This window comes from Lytechinus variegatus, chromosome 7 (assembly GCF_018143015.1).
Source record: "Lytechinus variegatus isolate NC3 chromosome 7, Lvar_3.0, whole genome shotgun sequence".
In the NCBI taxonomy this organism is placed as follows: domain Eukaryota; kingdom Metazoa; phylum Echinodermata; class Echinoidea; order Temnopleuroida; family Toxopneustidae; genus Lytechinus; species Lytechinus variegatus.
Genome location: NC_054746.1, coordinates 37,579,314 through 37,599,983, shown reverse-complemented (window position 1 = coordinate 37,599,983; position 20,670 = coordinate 37,579,314). Strand labels below are relative to the sequence as shown.

Sequence of the window (20,670 nt, the reverse complement as noted above, 5' to 3'; positions counted from 1 at the left end):
GACTATTTCCAATAAATTAATTCAATGTTATGGATGTTTACCCTGTAATGGGGGGGGGGTGGTACTCTTTCAACTGGTATGTAATGAATTAAGTACCATACTGTACACCTAGAATCCAGTTTGTGTACAAGCCTCTTTCAGGTTGTCAGGAACTGAGAATTAACTTTATCACAGTCAATGTGAATTATAATTTAATGTTCAAATGAAATACAAGTTTAATTGATGGATTAGCAGATACAATCTAACTTCTGACTTGCATAATACATGCAAGTATTATATTATTAGCACTTCATTTAAGAACCAAGAGTTTGCTTAAGGATAATGGAGTGACCATTACAGTAGTTTGTGCCTTGTCTTTAAAAGACAAATTCAACCCAACCATAAGTTGATTTGAAAAAAGAGAAAAATTCAACAAGCATCACACTTAAAATTTAATCAAAACGGATGTAAAAAAAGGGATTAATTCCTCCCTGAACATGTGGAATTAGCATTGTTTTAATACTATATGGTTCAGTCAAGTTGGTCCTTATTGTCAAATCTGTAAAAAAAATATATATTGTACAATTCAAACAATAAAAAACAAAAGAAATAGTGAGTGAGGGACATCATCGACTCTCTTATTTGCATGTCACTGAGTTGTGCATATCACCGTTTTGTGAAAAACTAAGCGAAACTTTAAAATGTCATAACTTTCTTATTTTACATCCAATTTTGATGAAATTTTTAGCGTTTTGTTAATTTGATTTTTCTCTATTTATTGAAATCATAATTTTTCTGTGGTGGACTTGACCTCTAAAGCAGGACTCCCTCTTGGCTTTTTCTACGAAGCTTTGATTTGTCTATGATGGAATGAAAGGATTATCAATGAAATGACACTGAGCAGGATATCTGCTGAAATAGATGGCCCAGAATTGAGTTAAGGCACCTTGCATCTTTTCAGGTGTCTTGTGCATGTTGGCAGAGTTTCATTGTATGTCATATAAACACAAATACATTTTGACATAATCTCCCATTGTATAAATCACTGACAAGATGTATTAAATTAAAAGTATATAAAAGGCTAAAAATGTCACAGTCTGTGTAGTTTATACTTTAATTCTTGTAGCTACAGGTCTCATTTTGATTAGATAAATTGCTTAGAAATTTTCTTCCCCAAAAATGGTAGAATAAATTTCAAGGTTTGACAAATAAAAGAAAATTTCTGTATTTTTTACCACTTTAAGAATCTAGTATCATAATAATCAATAACTTCAAACAGAACCTAAGTCGATTCAACTTTCTTTTATACATAAATTGAAATAGCACTTCACCGCATCCCAGTACATTTGCTTCATACTTCATAGAAAATTCAATAAACTTCTTTTTTTCTCAAGATCACTGTTTTGTGGGTTAATGCCTTATGTTTGTCGACCCTTCATTTGACCTTCCTGTACCAATGAAATAATGTAGTGAACTATAAAATTTGTTATATTGAGGTTAACATAAATGTTGACTTTCTTTAGCAGTATAATCACAAATCAAAATGTGAACTTAATCTGAAATACATTCTGCAATATTTCAACACAATACATCATCAGGCAATACATTTATGATGGTATTGGTTTTGTAACAGTCTGTACGGCCTCGGGCAAGAAATTCTGAAGATTACGGGAGTGCTCAGGCTTACAACCAGTGTATAACACAGCTAAATGATAAGGCAAATTGGTTCAACAAGTATTAATTACAGTATCCCACGATTGAAAAAAGATGTGAAGTTAATTGTTTCATTCTATTTATTGACATTTTTTGGCGGAATTTAGTTAAACATGGAAAATTGTTGCTTATATTATACCTATCTTCTAACCCAGAAGTTTCCAAAATCAATGAGTAAAATGCAGTATGAATCTACCACTTGTATGGGTTGGCGTGTATAAAGGGTATGGATGTGTGTGTTGGTGACTGATTTCCAGATCCAAACAAGCAGTCAAAATTTCTCTAGAAACAACATGCTATACATAGTAGTCTTGGTCAGTAACAACTGAGAATACATACACACTACAAAAGAAATGGTTGTCTTCATTGATGATAGACAATGTTGTATAATATGTACATGTACAAATTTCTGAAGTGGTCAGAAAAAAAAGGGAAGTGCAAGAAAAAGACCATACATGGTTGGCCAATATGCAATAGACCACAATGGAATTAAGCATGTGAGAATACATTCACTGTTCTCGAGGAAGCACTGACCTCCGCTCCTTGGATACCATGACTTAAAAAAAGTGTTTCATCCTGGGTTCCTGAAAACAAAGGTTAGTGATTGATCGTACTATTTATTTTCATGTCAATGCAATCAATCATAGAAAAATGTTCTAAGATCATTGCTAAGTTTTGTGTTATGGGTCCTAGGAAGCAGATGCCAGCTACTTAGGCTTGGTAGCTGTGCATTCCCTGGTGTAGACCAAAGGACATTTGTGTTGTTAAGGTTGAAGACATTATATTAACTTCTATCCTTGTCATGCCAACAAATCTTATGCAGTAGGTGACAATACATACTATATCAGTATAATTCCTCATTATCAAAGGAGACAGTACCTCATCCCTTGGAGCAAGTGAATTTTGCCAGTCGTTTTCAGATAAGTATTGTCACATGGTGACTTGAATGCATATACTAGCCACTCCTTGACACCTGCCAGCAATTGGTGCATACAGTTGAAATATTGCAGATTTTTTCCACATACAGTATGAATTTCAATTCATAATTCATCAACATTGTACAGAAGCAACATGTTTCTGACACTAAGTAATGCATTAATACTAGGCAGTGGCATTTCTGATATAGATTATTGGCTTTCAATCATCATGTGTTCCAGGTTGTAAAGTTCAGTAATGACAGAAGATCTGAGCTGTCACTGATCCAGAGTTAAGATAATAAATAAGTTTTGATGGCTTCTCTCCATTTGGTGTTATCTGTGTACATCAGCATTGTTTCCAGGGCAGTTCTCTTCCATATCTTTGTCATCTGTTGGTGTTAGATTAAGAAATGAAAAAAAAATATATGTATTACAACATGGATGACTTGTCATTTGCTCTTGATTTGGAGTAAGAGATAGGGTTAGGACTGGGGCAGAATTTCATATTCAGAATCACATATTAAGACAAACTCAGGTATTTGCATTGGACAATATTTTAAAAGGAGTCTTTGAAATCAAGAGTTAGGCATCATCATACACCTAGATTTAATGATATGATACTGTCTAAGCAAGCCAAATGTGAAAAAAGAAAACGGGTGAAAAAAAGAAGAAAAAAAAAGGGTAATAAAGCTGAAAATTGGCAAATGAGATACCATAACCATAATAAGCATGTGTATTAATCCTGGGCTGCATGTATCAACTTATCCCAGTGAGATAGATTTCTATACCCACTCTGACAAAACACTCTTCTCAAAGGGCTGCATGTATCAACTTATTCCAGTGAGATAGATATTTCTATACCCACTCTGACAAAACACTCTTCTCAAAGGGCTGCATGTATCAACTTATCCCAGTGAGATTTATGTTTCTATACCCACTCAACATTCTTCTCAAAGGGCTGTATCTATCATCTCATTGCACAGTCAGAGAACTAGCCTTGTCACTACACAGCTGCAATGCAACAGTTTGACCCAAAGAGGAGGGGTCATTGGGACACCTCTTGATTTGACTTGTGACTGCATAATTTGCTTGGTGAATGAATTTCTCTAAAAACAGAAATGAGTGGTAGGTATCTCTCATGCAGGAAAATGTTTTGGATCGCAAAATTTTTGTTTAATTCAAAAAGGATTTCGAATCCATAATCACAACATATTTGCATTTTAATTTCATCTACAAAAGGTACCCTTAAACATTAATTTTACCCCCAGAAAAGGGATGATAAATGCTATGCCCCCATTGTAATTATATGGGGGGAAACTGTCTTCTAAAAGAATGCCATACTTAATTTGATAAAGCAATCTCTAGTTGTATGTGAAGTAATTTGAAATAGACATGTAGTCAGAATCTTGATATCAGCTACATTAATTATAAGAATACATGTATGTCATGTCGTGACTGGGCTAATAAAACATTGTATGGCAAAATTCAAATATTGTGATGACAGCTCAGAATAAGCTATATTTTAGATTTATTACATGAATAGCAACCTTCTTTGCCTCAAAAGAGTTCTTCACAGGTATCAGGAGACTGTTTTCAGACATTATGAGACTGCCACCACTGTTTTATTTTTAAAAAATAAAGCGTTTTGTAAGCTGCCCTCAAAATTTCTATATTTTTAGATATAAGGTTTTATCAGCTCAGCTATGATGTGCTGTCATGTTCTTCAATGACTTGACCAATTTTTTATACAAAGGATATTTTGTGTTCATAGGAATGTTAGCAATCTCCTGTTTTTAAAGCTATGGTGGTATTAAGATTTTCCAGTATACTTACCATTGAAGGCAGTGCCACACCAAACACAATATAGGTGTTGCGTCCTCAGGTAATGGGTTAATTCACACAGCTTATCTGAATTCTGAAAAGATTTCAAAACAAGAAAATGAGAGAGGTTAAACAAGACATACAAAATGGGAAAGTCTGGTGTATTGCTTTGAAAGAGCTTTATGCTTTCAAATTCACATCATCATGATACTGTAATGCCAAAATGAAGATAAAATGGTATAACATTATTATAATCATGTGAGAATTATTGAATTTGCTTGTTTTTTTAATGGCATTTCAGGTATTACTACCAACGATCTCCAAGGTCTTCACAATTCCTGAGTGATATTTGAGTTGTCTCCAGGGTCATTGTCGGCTTCATTTCTTTTTCCCAGAAAGATATTTTAACTTTTATCTGCCTTTCAGCAGCCCAACAATGAACTCATTCCACAATCTTTCAAGTTCATTTCTTTGCAGAGATCATTACAAGACTACTGAAAGATTATCCAAAGATTATTGAAAGACCTGTAGAAAAAAATGCAAAAGGTAATTTGTTAAAGAAAAAACCTCTGAAAGACTATTGAAATGATAATGAAAGACCACTGAAAGATATCTGTACAACTAGTCTAAGCTAGACAATACGAGAAGTATATATAAGTCTTTCAGAGTTATGACTTGATTAATAGTTGATTGATCATTTAGATCTGAGGCAGTATGTCACTAATCTCTCAATAGTTTTATTGATATCTACGTAACCTTTCAGCTCTAATCAAATTTGTAATGTGATTTTGCTGGAAATTTTCTTTTTTAGTTTTTCAAATGTCTGTTTGGGAGTATTTCGAGCCATTCCATAGAGCTCATAAATTTCAGTGATTGTTAAGACTGCTGAAAGACCTTGCCAATTTTTAGTCTTTCGGTCTTCGTTGAAGGGACTTGGCTCTATTGAATGGGGATGTTAGACTTCAAGTTTTTTTAGTGGTCTGAGTCAGTCTTGCAAAAATATTAGTTGATCTTTGATAGATCTCTGGCAGTATGCTAAACGTTATCTCTCACCTAGCCTCAATAAACTCTCAGTAACTTTCAGCCATCTTCCAAGTCCTCCATTGATTCTTGCTGGAAGTTGACTTTTTTTTGTCTTTCAGTGGTATGGGGGGAGGGTGGGTGGACAAAGTAAATTTCGCTAATCTTGGAGGGAGGTTGATGATATACAATTTCTATTTACAGCCTTTCAGTAGTTCTTCAAGGGCTTTCTGTGGTAGGGGGGCCTTACAAAATAAACAAGTGGAATGCCTCTGGCCGTCTCACCTGCATCACGCAGTTCAATATAGCAGCAGTACTGACTTTGAAAACTACTCTAACTCGCACAAGATGTTCAGTGATACATGGTTACGTTTATGTCCACTTTTTATGAACTAGACCAATAAACTTACAGAGATATGATGGTTATTCAACAAAAAAACCCAACATGGCCAAAGTTCATTGACCTTACATGACCTTTGACCTTGATCATGTGACCTGAAACTCGCACAGGATGATCAGTGATACTTGATTACTCTTATGTCCAAGTTTCATGAATCAGATCCATAAACTTTCAAAGTTATGATGGTAATTCAACAGATACACCCAATTCGGCAAAAGTTCATTGACCTTTTACCTTGGTCATGTGACCTGAAATGCGCACAGGATGTTCAGTGATACTTGATTACTCTTATGTCCAAGTTTCATGAATCAGATCCATAAACTTTCAAAGTTATGATGGTAATTCAACAGATACACCCAATTCGGCAAAAGTTCATTGACCTTTTACCTTGGTCATGTGACCTGAAATGCGCACAGGATGTTCAGTGATACTTGATTACTCTTATGTCCAAGTTTCATGAATCAGATCCATAAACTTTCAAAGTTATGATGGTAATTCAACAGATACACCCAATTCGGCAAAAGTTCATTGACCTTTGACCTTGGTCATGTGACCTGAAATGCGCACAGGATGTTCAGTGATACTTGATTACTCTTATGTCCAAGTTTCATGAATCAGATCCATAAACTTTCAAAGTTATGATGGTAATTCAACAGATACACCCAATTCGGCAAAAGTTCATTGACCTTTGACCTTAGTCATGTGACCTGAAATGCGCACAGGATGTTCAGTGATACTTGATTACTCTAATGTCCAAGTTTCATGAATCAGATCAATAAACTTTCAAAGTTATGATGGTAATTCAACAGATACCCCCAATTTGGCCAAAGTTCATTGACCCTAAATGACCTTTGACCTTAATCATGAGACCTGAAATTTAAACAAAATGTTCAGTGATGCTTGATTACTCTTATGTCCAAGTTTCATGAATCAGATCCATAAACTTTCAAAGTTATGATGGTAATTCAACAGATACACCCAATTCGGCAAAAGTTCATTGACCTTTTACCTTGGTCATGTGACCTGAAATGCGCACAGGATGTTCAGTGATACTTGATTACTCTTATGTCCAAGTTTCATGAATCAGATCCATAAACTTTCAAAGTTATGATGGTAATTCAACAGATACACCCAATTCGGCAAAAGTTCATTGACCTTTTACCTTGGTCATGTGACCTGAAATGCGCACAGGATGTTCAGTGATACTTGATTACTCTTATGTCCAAGTTTCATGAATCAGATCCATAAACTTTCAAAGTTATGATGGTAATTCAACAGATACACCCAATTCGGCAAAAGTTCATTGACCTTTGACCTTGGTCATGTGACCTGAAATGCGCACAGGATGTTCAGTGATACTTGATTACTCTTATGTCCAAGTTTCATGAATCAGATCCATAAACTTTCAAAGTTATGATGGTAATTCAACAGATACACCCAATTCGGCAAAAGTTCATTGACCTTTGACCTTGGTCATGTGACCTGAAATGCGCACAGGATGTTCAGTGATACTTGATTACTCTAATGTCCAAGTTTAGGTCCATATACTTTCTAAGTTATGACGTCATTTTAAAAACTTAACCTCAGGTTAAGATTTTGATGTTGATTCCTCCAACATGGTCTAAGTTCATTGACCCTAAATGACCTTTGACCTTGGTCATGTGACATGAAACTCTAAGAGGATGTTCAGTAATACTTGATTAACCTTATGGCCAAGTTTCATGAACTAGGTCCATATACTTTCTAAGTTATGATGTCATTTTAAAAACTTAACCTCAGGTTAAGATTTGATGTTGACGCCGCCGCCGTCGGAAAAGCGGCGCCTATAGTCTTACTCTGCTATGCAGGTGAGACAAAAAATCAAATAAAAAAAAATAGGGGCCTACTCTATAAAGAAAGTACGATTCATGAATTCTTCAAACTCATATAAAAGAGAAAATAATTTTAAATACACAACAAACTCACTGATAATTCTTCTGTCTCCTCTTCCTCTTCTTCAACTTCATCCTCTACTTCCTCCTCATTCTCAACTTCCTCTTCTGGAAGCATTCTCTTAGGCCAGTACCAAATTACCTCTGGTTCACTGTAACCCTGAAAGGAATCATATGATACATTTAATAAGATGATATCCGTTTAGTCATATAGACCAACAACTTATATATTCAAATCAAAAGGCAAAAACCAATGTCTTAAAAAAATATATATATATCAATTCTTTTTATTCATGACTGAAACAATATACTTCATATGCTTTAATTCAAACATTAAAGATAAGGGTGTTGGGACATCATATGAGCATCTCAACGTGACACAAATCTGAATCAATTTGAGATAAATATATTTTTCTTTCTGCCAACTCTGTATCTCACCTGTGCCTGATCGAGATGAGCACATGCCTTCTGACTGTTGTTAAGGTCTTTCTCCACTTCTTTCTCAGAGAACCTCTCACTCATCTTCTGCAGGAAGTTTCCCTTGTGATGAACCTCCATCTTAGCCCTCTTATGGGCCATTACCTCTCTCATCTTTGCCATCTCTTCTTTCTTTCTTTTCAGCTCGCTTTCCTGACCTAGACCTCCTCTTCCTGGAAGTATAAACATTTCAAAGGGAGTGGAAAAACAGCACTTAAGTCAATAGAAAATCATTCCACATATGCTTTGATGCAGTGCTTGTGATAACAAAAGCAGCTGACAAAATCTCAAATGCTATTAAGTTGAAAATAAATTCACAACAAGGCCGACAACTTGACAGGTAGCCTCTTGAGTCTACAACTTCTTCCTGGTTAAATCAGTTAAATCCTCTCCAGGAAAAGGATAGCATGCACCAGGGAGGTGTTTCACTAAGAGTTAAGCATGACTTAGACTTAGATTCACACTTGAATGCCCAACATAAAAGGCATCACTACATTGGGCAAATCTTGCGAAGAGGATGCACGCTACCGAGTATTAATCAATAAGATTACACGTCATGAGCGCATCAGCATTTAAGCATGACTTTTAGTCATGATACTTCTTCGTGAAACATCCCCTTTGAATGAAAATTGATAACTTGAATAAAAAATCAATTGAACAAGCTGAAGGAAGTATCAGATTAATCATTAGGACTAAAAGTGAGATCCTAGGAAAATTGCAGTGTTTAATTGAGAATTGTAATCACTTTAAAATAGAAACACAGTGACTAATGTAGGGAGTTAGGTACACTCTCTTGGAATAATTGTGAAGTTAATTTATACGATGAAGAGAGCGACATCACAATAAGGGCGCAATTTGCGTGCACGTATTATGAAATGCAAATATTATCAGACAGGTTTAAATCAATAGATCTTTAAATTTAAGAAAATTCAATCAGTAACCTGGTAGAGATATTGAGGGGAGAGTACATGCTTGTTACAATATATACTCTACTTTCTCACAGGTATCAAAACTTAACCTTTGTCAGAAATATTCACACGGCCCTTAAATTTCTATTATCTTGTGGTACTTTAGGATAAGTATATCAAATTTATATCTAATCCTTCAGTCCTCGGAAGATTTAACCTAGAAAAGTGACTATACAACGAGAAGAAATGTGAATACACGAAAATGCTCAAATCCCACAAGAAAAAACAAGATAAAAATGAGAACTGGATGGATTCCCAACTCCACAGTAACACTTCCACCATTGCCAGATTGGCAATAATTACACACTCATCTTCTGAAATCATGAAATAATGACCTCTATGATCTTTGATCTCAACTTGTGGCCCAAAAATCTACTTCGATCATCTTCACCTACGGATACATCTTTTAGCCATGCTTGATCAGTATACCTCAAACAGATCTTCAGTTATAAAGAGATATTTCCAGATATATCATGACATTTGACCTTTGACTCCTTACCTTATCACCCCCAAATGTAATCACTCTATAATATACACACATGAATCAAGTTTGAATCATCAAAATAGTTCTGTACTTATGTAAATGAGATGTTATTACTATGACGTATGTGACTATTTCCTGATTACTCCTCCCCCCCCCAAATCCAATCAGATCAACATCATTCCAATATATGTATACATGAGCCAAGTTTAAAATTGATCTTACAAATGGTTAAAAAATGTGCAGTATTAGGGGCATAATTTTAGAAATCATACAAGATGGTGCTTCAAATTGATTACACAATGAGTATATCTGAAAAGTTAAAATAATTTTAAAATACACAGTCTTCCTACCTGTCTTAATTTCAATTCCAACTGGTTCTGCTCTTCCACTTCCTGTCAAATTACAACAAACATACCAAATAAATCACAATTATTGATTATGTGAATTGTACTCAGTGATGAAATAAAGTCATGCTAGGTGGTATTTTGATTATATTGAAAGAATATTGAATACTTAATAATGGTTTAAGGATTGTCTTGATGGATGTATGTTCCAAATATTGTTGATTATCAAAAGTTAATCACTATTTGTTCAAGGACAGTTCGGTAAATTGCTTTCAACCAACTCAAAACTTCATAAGTTGGTACCCAAATGCCTGCTTTTTATCACAAAGCACCAATGATGAAAGCCTTAAGTACTTTCATCTCCCCCTTCCCTGCTCTCAGGGAATTGCAGCTCACCATAAACTTAATATCAATTTTTGGAATTGGCAAATTACTATGTTACTGGTAATATTCTGCTGGTGATAATCTACTAACATAGAAATCAAATATTGACCAGTACTGTAAAACAGTACACCAAACATGTGATTTCACTGCTTTTTCTTTTCTGTGAGTATACTTCCTGAGAGCAGTATTTTAATAATTTTAATATTTCAACCATTGAAACATTGCTCAAAATAGAACTTAACTATTCACATATTTTTCATGGGAAGAAATGCACATGCTCATGCTCGATATGTTCTCTCAATGTTGAACTGCGCATGCTCCCTGACTTGACCGGATCATTGATCCAGATCTCGCTCAAAATTATTTACCGACAGTCCGAAAAGTCAGTGTAGAATTGGGTCTAGATTTTCATGCAGGAAATATGATTCCGTGACGACCATTCAAACAGGACACCTAAAGTGACAGTGAATTGGCATACTAATAAGGGGAGTCAACGTCCGATATGAGAGTCTTAAAAATAAGTTAGCTTGCACGCTTACAAAATTATCTTGAGACTGAGTGCAACTGCATTGGCGCAGTGCAGCATACTTCTCATTAATTGCAGTCGTTTAGAAGCTTCAGGCAGTCTACCCAGAGACTGGCTAGCATTAGCTCGAGAGGCCTAAAACTAGTAAGGACTAGGTCCGGCAACATTAGAATTGGTTTAGATTGGTTGCAATCAGCAAGGGCTACGTCTACAAGTTAAAGAGGGAGGGATATACAAAAAATTATCAGGCATTTCTTTTGAAAGCATAGTGGGAATTAATCCTTGGTTGGACTGGCAATGTAACTATTTTCCGCCTTGGGTAAAACATAGTGATTGACACTTGCCTGTCCAACCTCGTATAAATAATAATAATAATATAGGTATATTTACCCAGGGAAGCCACTTCAATACTGAAAATTGTTCTCCCAGTGGACCCAGCTATTACATTACCCCAGCTTTAGCTGGGCTGCCTAGGCACTCAACCATTCACGGAATTTCTTCCTACCGGCCGGGTAACCATTCACCTCACCTGGTTTGAGCACTGCACAAATACTTCCCACTATACTTTCTCAAAGCCTGATTTGTATACTCAAGCCTATACTAATTGTCAACTACTACACTGCTAAGATATTTCAATTTTAAACTGATTTTATGGCCTTACAGCATGGATATTTTAACTTTTCAAATTATCAAATATAATTTTCCCTGAAATTATAAAAATGAATTTGGTAACTATTATTCCACAGATAACTAATACAGAACTAACCTGTCTTCCCAAGCCCTGAACCTTGTTTGTAGCCCATTTTCTGTAGCATAGCAAACCCTTTACTCTGTGTTGATATTGCACTATTAAGACCCTTCTGTCTCTGCTCTTCCTCACGCACCTTCACTGGTTTGAACTTTGATTTGTTTTTTTCAGCAGCTTCCTTTCTTTTGGCTTCCATTTTATTCAGTCGAGCCGTCTTCCCCCATGCCAGCTGCTTGGGTTTTGTATCCTTGCTGTAATGTAATAAAGCAAACAGGTAAATCTTAAGTAGATAATGCCAAACATTTCTGCTTTAATTCCTGGCACTGCCACATGCCATTATTGTGGCATTAAATAGCCCCAGCTCACAATCTTTTTTTTAGGATTGCCATCTCCCCATTAAGACTTGTTAGGTTAACATACATGTATTCAGTAGCTGTATTCAGGCAGTTTTTGTTTCAATGTCTGGTGCAAACTCAGGAATAATTCACAAGCCACCAAACTTTCATAATTCAGAGATCTAAACTATTCCTTAAAAGATGATCGTATCGAGCCGATATTTTGCGGCATCGGCAAAACATCAGTATCTGCAATATTTTTTATGAATGGCCGATGCGCAACCGATGCAAAGTGTATCGTGCTGTGGCTGGTTGTGACTTGTGAACAATTTTTTCAGTTTTCTCCCTGTTTTTCTTCAATAAATAAGAATTTATGGACCTTATTTGATGAATAATGATAGCATGCCTATAGTTTTGGTACTACATGTAGTTCAAATTCCTGTAAACTTCTGGTAAAATTATGTGCATAGAAGTTGTGAATGTCTCCAAACTTTTCTGAAGACGCACAGTAAAACTTGAAATCGATTAACTAAAGTAAGCCAACTATTACGTGTGTGTCAATTTACAGTTGAACGAGATGATTTTAGATTGGATAAAAACACAATAAGGATTTACAAATTCTTTCTAGTTGTTGAAAGATACAGATAAATAAAAATATTTGTTTACTGACCCAACGATATTTCAATGTATTTTGATCATTCTTACCTACGCAAGTTAGATTTCCCCCCCCCCCCCCGATTATTGTCATTTGTACGATTTCAAAATTGGCACTAATGTACACACCATTTTCGGGCCTCAAGCTTTCACACACTGACCCAAACATGTCATGGCACCTTCCATGTACCATACCGGTACGGTACCTCAAACTCGCGTACGCATTTTTCCTGTCTTAATAACCAGCCTCACAAAGTGACAATGAACAAACAAGTTGAAACAACTTACTAAGAGAAAACAAGGTACCATTTTGGCTTTTGTATTTCTATTGACGTTTTAAAACTTTTGACCATAAATTTGGGCTGTTTGGCCAGAGTAGGAGGTTGTTCACAATAGTGCTGTTATCAATAACTTCTTTATCGCTAGTCTTATCGATAATTGCATGTTTTTTTGCTACTTAGCGATACTGATAACCTTTCTCCGTTGTCAACAATACCCAATATTATGTAGGACAGTGGAAAGGGAAACAGGCTCTTGAAACTGGCTATTCAAACGGAAAATCACGGAAAACATAATTTTCCTCAAAATGTACAGAATAGCAAAATATTACTCCCAAACATGATCTCATTTCACTACAATCATGACAAATCAGACAATCCACACATAGCGACTGCACTCAACTCCAAGACTGATCATATTGAAATTACATTCACATCCCCGTAGCGACCGAACAACACGACCGCATGTTGGTGCCCTCTGCGTTCGGTCTAATAATATTATGATCACAGTTCCCTCAGATCCAAAATGGCAGATAGGCGAAAAGTCGTTGACTGCTCAAAACGATGTCCAAAAAATCCCCCAAATTATTGATAAATTTCATACAACCCTAAAATAATACCAACAACGTGAAAGCCAAAAGGGGAGGATCTCGATAATAGTCCTACTTAACCAGGAGACTTCCAGAGAGTAAAAATCATTTACTTACGTATGGCGGCGTAAACATCAGGCGAGTCTCCCCCGTCTTTTCATAATATTTTTCTCATTTTTTTATGAATTCTTGTTTAAAAATGAAATCGATAAAAATGGTCCTGGCTTCATTGAGAGTAAAGCCTACGTCAGTAAATGATTTTTACTCTCAAGAAGCCGCCTGGCTACCTTGGCCTACTTCTGTCAAGCGAATTTAGCTTTGGAATCTTGCCTTCCGTTTGGTATGGATGATTTCGATTAATTTTGTGTGAACTGTGAGAAATAATTGTTTGAAAATCATCTTCAAGATTATTTTCAAAATGTGACCAAATTATGGTCATACCACTTGTTCACTGCAACCATCCTGCCTGTGGGGGAATCTACAGGTATGACTAAGGTATGCCAATGCTGTACATGGCACACACTTTAAAAAATCATTAAAATATCACTTTTATGACTAAAATTACTAATTTCCATACAGTTGCAATTTATTTTTCATTAGTCACCTAATAGTATTAGTAACTTGGGAATAATTTTTGTATTCACCATAGCGCTCAAAAACTTGAATTTTGGGCATATTTTTGTGTACACCCTCTATTGGTGGAATGTGATAACTGATATGGCAAGAAAATTTTCATTTTATATCTCTATTTTTAATAATTAACAAAAAATATTTTTTTTATTTACATAACTTAAGGATAGGCCAAGTTATGATGAATGGCTGTATTGGAAACTGATAGTGTAAGAAAATCAAGCATTTGACCCATATAAAAAGAGAAAATAAGCCAAAATTGCCACCCTAGTTTTGCCACACATGGAGATGTAACTGAGAACAAGGTTATATCATAACCTTGTTGGTTGAAACGAGTGGGTCATATTATCTGCACACATGACACCAATGTAAACGTGTGGGGCATCGAATTCAAAGCTGCTAACGTTTTGTCGTTAGTCGATATCTCACTCGTTATGTATTGTAAGCGCTCACCTTTCTACAAGAAAGCTATCTGACATATAATCATCTTCTTCGCCTTCTGCCATTTCTCTACTTCTGGTTATTCTGCTTCTTAATTTGTAACTTCTGTTTAAATGGCACAGGAAGCGCACTTCAGCTTGCCTTTGAACAGTACCGGTACTGACCGAGAATATGCGAAAGGCCGGCAGGCTGCGCTGGTGATGGCCTATTATATGGCCGGCGGCCGGAGCTGGAGCTAGCAAGGGGATTTCCCGCCCTGACGGGGGGGGGGGGGTACGCTTACGGGAACAGTTGCCGTATATTAATCTCAGTCTCCTCCTCCTCCTCCAAGGCAGGGTGACCAGATTTCACAAAATGAAATACGGGACATTTGACCAACGAAGATAAACAAAGAAGCCCACACAAAGTATTAGACTTGTGAAAAAAATATAAAGAATTGGAAGAGAAAGTGAACGAAAGAATAAAAAAGAAAGAAAAGAGATGATTGAGAAGGAAAGAAAATAAAGGAAAACAGAAAAAAATAACAGAAAGTTAGAATAAAAGAATGAAAGAAATAATAAAAGAGATAAAATATAAGGTTTCCGTCATTCTATGAAATTAATATAGAAAGAAAGAAAAAAAAGAAAGGAAGGGAAGATGAATAAATGTCTGAAAGACAAAATAAAGGAGAGAATTAAAGGGGGAAAGGTACGAAAAAGAAGGAGGAACTAAATAATGAAGGAAATAAACATGTTTCCTTCATTCTTTGAAAGAAAGAAAGAAGAAAACTGGAGGAAGGAAGGATGGAAGAAAGGAAGGGAAAGAAAGAAAGAAAGAAAGAAAAGAAAGAATAAGGGGAAAAATAAGAAGGGAAAAAATAAAGAAAGGACGAAAGAGCGGAAGGGAAGTATGAAGGGAGGAGAGAACGTAAAAAAGAGAAAATAATGGGAGAGAAAGAACGAAAAGAAACAGGAGACGAAGAAAGAAGGAAGCCAAGGTAATTATAAGGAAAGAAAGAATGAAGGAAATAAAAAGGATATTTAATAAAGAAGGAAAGTAAGAGAAAGAAGGAAAGAAAGAAAAATGAAAAGAGAGAGAGAAAAGAAAATGTCTAGGAAAGAAAGAGAGGAATAAAGATAGATGGAACAAAAAGGGCAAGCAAAAAAGATAGGGTATATATAAAAGAAAGAAAAAGGGAATAAAGTTCAAACTTCAAGTAACCAAAAAATCCAATCATCTAATAAAAATCATAATTTTAGTTGGTGTTTTTTTAAATGTATTTTAAAAAATTAAAAATAAAATGTTTTAGAAATTAATAAAATTTCTAATTGAAACATTGTCAAACTTAAAAATTAGGTGAAACATTGCGGCATCGTATACACCAAGACCCAAAACGAAAGCTGAAACAACTAGATCTATGAAAAGTCAATAACTTGTTCCTCCGATTACATCTCCAAATCATTAATCTGAGAATCCATAGTATAGTTATAAGAATTTCCCGCCGATTTTGTGATTATTAGTGGTGTAAAACTGTTTATCATGTGAGATTGTTTGCACCATTGAGAATTTGCTTTGATCCTACATGACTAGCTAGTAGCCTGCCACACACAGGCAGGAGGCCAGTTCGTTTGCAATGTATTGGGTTAGCAAGAAATCACCGCAGAACTTGTAAAAGTTTACAGTTATCGATTTAATTGTTGTCCCTGCTTCGTCAGCTGTTGGTTATTTATTGAAAATTCGTCACTTTTAAAACTACATTTTGTTCAATATTCTGAAATACGGGACAAATAGGCGTCCCGGGAAGGGTTTGTCGGGACGCCGGGACACAGGAGCAAAATACGGGACAATCCCGGGAAATACGGGACGTCTGGTCACCCTGCTCCAAGGTTTACAAAGCAAAAATAAGACAAAACGTCAAACACCCACTCCAATCATCATTGAAGAACTGTTGGCAATTTGAATACGAAAAAAATAAGAAAGCACGAAAACCTTTTGGATTAAGAGTTTTGGAAGATGAGATAATCTACACAACTGAATCTTTTCAGTCTTATACACCCATGCCTCCTTCGCATCTCTCTCCACCAGAAGTGTCATTGAAGCTGCATGAGCTTGTGTCCAAAAGTGACAACATTTTTTATCAATACAACACAAAGTGTGGAGTATATTAATACAACTTGGAAAGAGAATCTCCATATTTACACTGATGGTTCTAGAGACCCGGCGCTCGGCAATGCCTCTGCTTGTTTTTACGTGCCTGCTATGCGGGTAATCGAAAGTAAAAGAATGCAAAATTTTACATCATCGTATAGATCGGAATTGGTCGCCATAGTCTTGGCACTGCAGTGGTTGGAAAATTTGAACGTTTATAATAAAGTGGTAATTTTTACCGATTCTTTGAGTGCTATTGAAGCGGTGAAGGAAAACAATGAGGATAATTTCGTTAGAGAAATCATAATTACCGCTACTTGTCTAAAATATAAAGGTATATTAATTTGCATAGAGTGGATTCCATCTCACTGTGGAGTTAGTGGAAACGAAACGGCGGACTTCTATGCAAAGGCAGCCCTAAAACAAGAAATAGAGATTAATAATGGTTTGAATATCCAAGAAACAAAAAAGATTGTAAGAGTTCTTGCAAGAAAGGAATGGCAGAAGAGATGGGACAAGTCAACTTCAGAATAAAAAAAATACCAGAAAGCTGTCTCCGAAAAAACTCCCTTTGATTATCTCTGCACAGATAAAAGAGGTGAAAAAATGATCCACAGATTACGTTTGGGAGGTTTGGGTTTAAATGACTTCCTTTTTAAGAAGGGAAGACACACGACTGGATTGTGTGAATTTTGTAATGAAAGAGAAACGATATACCATTTCTTATATGTTTGCCCTAAATTTATTATTCAACGAGCCCTATTACTTGCTGAATTAAATGTTAACAATATCCCTGATGCGGAACGTAAAGTGGAGAATCTCACACTTAAGACACAAAGTGCTCTAATCAGATATTTCAAAAGGACTCATAGATTTCAAATTGGCTGCCCGGATGGCAACCATCTTAACAGGGTGTAGTCAAGAGTAAAGAGAACTAAACTTTAGCAAATTATTACTTTCGTGACCAGAATACCTTGCTGAGCAAAGTGTTTATATATATATATATTTTTCGGGGGTAATTCTTTATGATGTTTTCACCGAATTAATCTATGTGTGCACCTTTATTGTCACTTTCACTTTATCACATGGCCCTTGAATGTCAGTATTTACTCTACTATAAATGTTTTCGCTTTAAAAAAATAATAATGTTGATATGGTTCCGATCGATTTGACATAAATTTGCACCTGCGGAATTTAAATCAAGTTCTACGAGGTATTGGATAGAGCGCCCCCTGCTTACGTTTGAGAGACATAGGGAATACAATTTTTTGTACTCCTGAGACGCCCTCGAAATGCACCTCGAGCGGGCTTGTCAGGATAACGTACTAATACAGGGCAGGAGAGGTGGTCTTGCACAATTTCCTGGGAACTTTTCTTTCCTTTCTTTCTTTTACTTTTCAAACTGACATAATTTGAACAAAGAAATTATCATATTTAAAAAAAAAAAAGAAAAGCATATTTATAAGGCAACAATAGTCAAAACTGACTAGTTTGCCTATTCAAAATAACAACAACAACAACAACATCCCCCTTCTTCTTCTACCCCACCCCCTCCTCCTCCTTCTTCTCCTCCTAATGGGCGGAAATCCCAAGGGGGAGGGGCAGGGGGACGTGTCCCCCCTACTCAAAATAGTAGGGGGGACACAATATCAAATGTCCCCCTATACTATTTTTGGTATTTTATGATGGTAAGAAACACATCATGATTCCAAATCAAAATAAAACATGTATTTTGGGACGAGATGACCTTAATTTTGGGGTGATTTTTTTTTCTTTCTTTTTTTGCTTGTCGTGATCCTTTTTTTTTTGCTTGTCAAATTTGTAGCCCCTTGTCCCCCCTACCTTTTTGGGGAGATTTCCGCCCCTGTTCGGCTCCTCCTTATTCTCCTCCTCTTTCTCAATTCAAGCTTCTTCTTCTTCTCAGTCTTCTCCTTCTTCTCCTCCTTCTCCCCTACCTTCTTGTTATCCCTTTACTCTGTTCGTAGTTTTGTCATATTTTGTGACCTCGGTCTACGCCAGGGTAATCATATTTACACGCCCTTCTAAATTTATGAACTATGTTTTTTTATGTAATGACTTTTTTATTTTAATGTGTCAACATTCTATTATGTCATTATGGATTATCAGTATATGAAAATATTGTGATTTTCTATGCTTTACATGACAATTAAATTGAAGAATAAAAAGGCAAAGAAAAATACAAGCATATATAGAAAACATGTTTTATGACGTGTGATCCTATAATTAGATGGTCTGTCCAGTGTCCATATAGGGTCAATGCATGGTCTTTCTATGACAGATCAGCTCTGTAATTGATTTCGTCAGAATTTTCTTTCTTTTTATTTATTTTTAAGGCAGATTCTTGTCGCCAAGTTTTCTCTAAATTGGCTCCATCTATTTTACTGAATTTCAAGTCATCTATAAAGTCTATCTTAGAGATGCCGCAATAAGCTTTTCAAGTTAATCTGGTTATGATGACGTCATCTAGGCGCCATTATGTAAAATTCTTAATTTAATCATTATACAAATAATGAATGTTCACGAGTGCAATGGACAGAATACTTCATGAGGTGAAAGATATGGATCATTCATTTTATCTTTTACCGAATTATTCTGTCCATTGCAGTGGCGCAACATGCAGAAGGGGGGAGGGGGGAGGCTGCCCTTCTTGGCAGATTTAATAATATTTTGTCAGATTTTAGGTCTTTATTTATATGTGTGCCCCAGGGTAGTATGATTTCTCCTTTATTATTTTCAATATTCATAAATGATGCTTGCAATATCAATTTTTGTAATAATATTAAATTGTGTGAATATGCCGACGACACTGCTTTATTTTGTCAAAATAAAAATGTTTCAGTACTTCAAAACGACCTTCAATCTGCCAGTACACAAATTAATTCAACGGTTTGACAAGGCTTATTTCGAAAGGGTGGGTGCTGTCGCGTTAGGGTGCGTCAACGCGAACGCGAAGATTCGTCCAAAGCCCCCCCCCCCCCGGTTTGGCCGAAAGGGTGCGTTGGGAGCGCCACGTCGCGTCGCGTTCACTGGAACGCGCCCTTTCGTCCAAAGCCCCCCCCCCCCCGGTTTGGACCCTAACGCGACAGCACCCACCCTTTCGACATAAGCCGTTTGACAATGATACAGTAATGTAAAGAAAACCAAAAATATGTTAATTGGGACTAGATCAAATTAAAGTAAGAAAAAAAATGATAAATATTTATGTGAAAAATGATGCAATTGAACAGGTTAATGAATTTAAATATCTTGATTTGATAATAGTCCCTTGCCTGCATTGGAGTTGTCATCAATAATGTGTGCAATAAGTTATCAAAAACTATTGGTTTTATACGACGGATTCGGTACCTCTTGCCCAAGCGAATTTTATTAATGATGTATAATAACCTTATATTACCGCACATTGATTATTGTAATGTAATATGGGGGCAGAGTGCAAAATATTATAATGTAACAAGAGTCCAACGATTAAACAAGTGGAATGCCTCTGGCCGTCTCACCTGCATCACGCGGTTCAATATAGCAGCAGTGCTGACTTTGAATACTACTCTAACTCGCACAAGATGTTCAGTGATACATGGTTACTCTTATGTCCACTTTTTATGAACTAGACCAATAAACTTACAGAGATATGATGGTTATTCACCAAAAAACCCCAACATGGCCAAAGTTCATTGACCTTACATGACCTTTGACCATGATCATGTGACCTGAAACTCAAACAGGATATTCAGTGATACTTGATTACTCTTATGTACAAGTTTCATGAATCAGATCCATAAACTTTCAAAGTTATGATGGTAATTCAACAGATACACCCAATTCGGCCAAAGTTCATTGACCTTTGACCTTGGTCATGTGACCTGAAACGTGCACAGGATGTTC

The 20,670-nt window shown here is 36.0% G+C and overlaps 1 protein-coding gene across 1 annotated transcript; it reads right to left on the bottom strand.

Moving 5' to 3' along the window:
- Positions 1–815: 815 nt before the first annotated feature.
- On the bottom strand, positions 816–14,829 carry LOC121419194 (G patch domain-containing protein 11-like). Its single transcript, XM_041613549.1, has 7 exons — positions 14,653–14,829; positions 11,731–11,963; positions 10,061–10,102; positions 8,220–8,431; positions 7,816–7,941; positions 4,443–4,524; positions 816–2,998 (listed from the first exon to the last, which is right to left on the bottom strand). Exons 1-7 carry the CDS (start codon positions 14,703–14,705, stop codon positions 2,943–2,945), a joined length of 804 nt encoding a protein of 267 aa, XP_041469483.1. The 5' UTR covers positions 14,706–14,829; the 3' UTR covers positions 816–2,942.
- Between the last annotated feature and the right edge of the window lie 5,841 nt (positions 14,830–20,670).

Excerpts from the sequence above, each read along its gene's own strand:
- LOC121419194 (XM_041613549.1), bottom strand. The coding sequence starts at position 14,705 with ATGGCAGAAGGCGAAGAAGATGATTATATGTCAGATAGCTTTCTTGTA. Across the intron at positions 10,103-11,730 it reads TTCAGGGCTTGGGAAGACAG|GAAGTGGAAGAGCAGAACCA; the intron begins GTTAGTTCTGTA and ends GTAATTTGACAG. Across the intron at positions 8,432-10,060 it reads TGGAATTGAAATTAAGACAG|GAAGAGGAGGTCTAGGTCAG; the intron begins GTAGGAAGACTG and ends TTATACTTCCAG.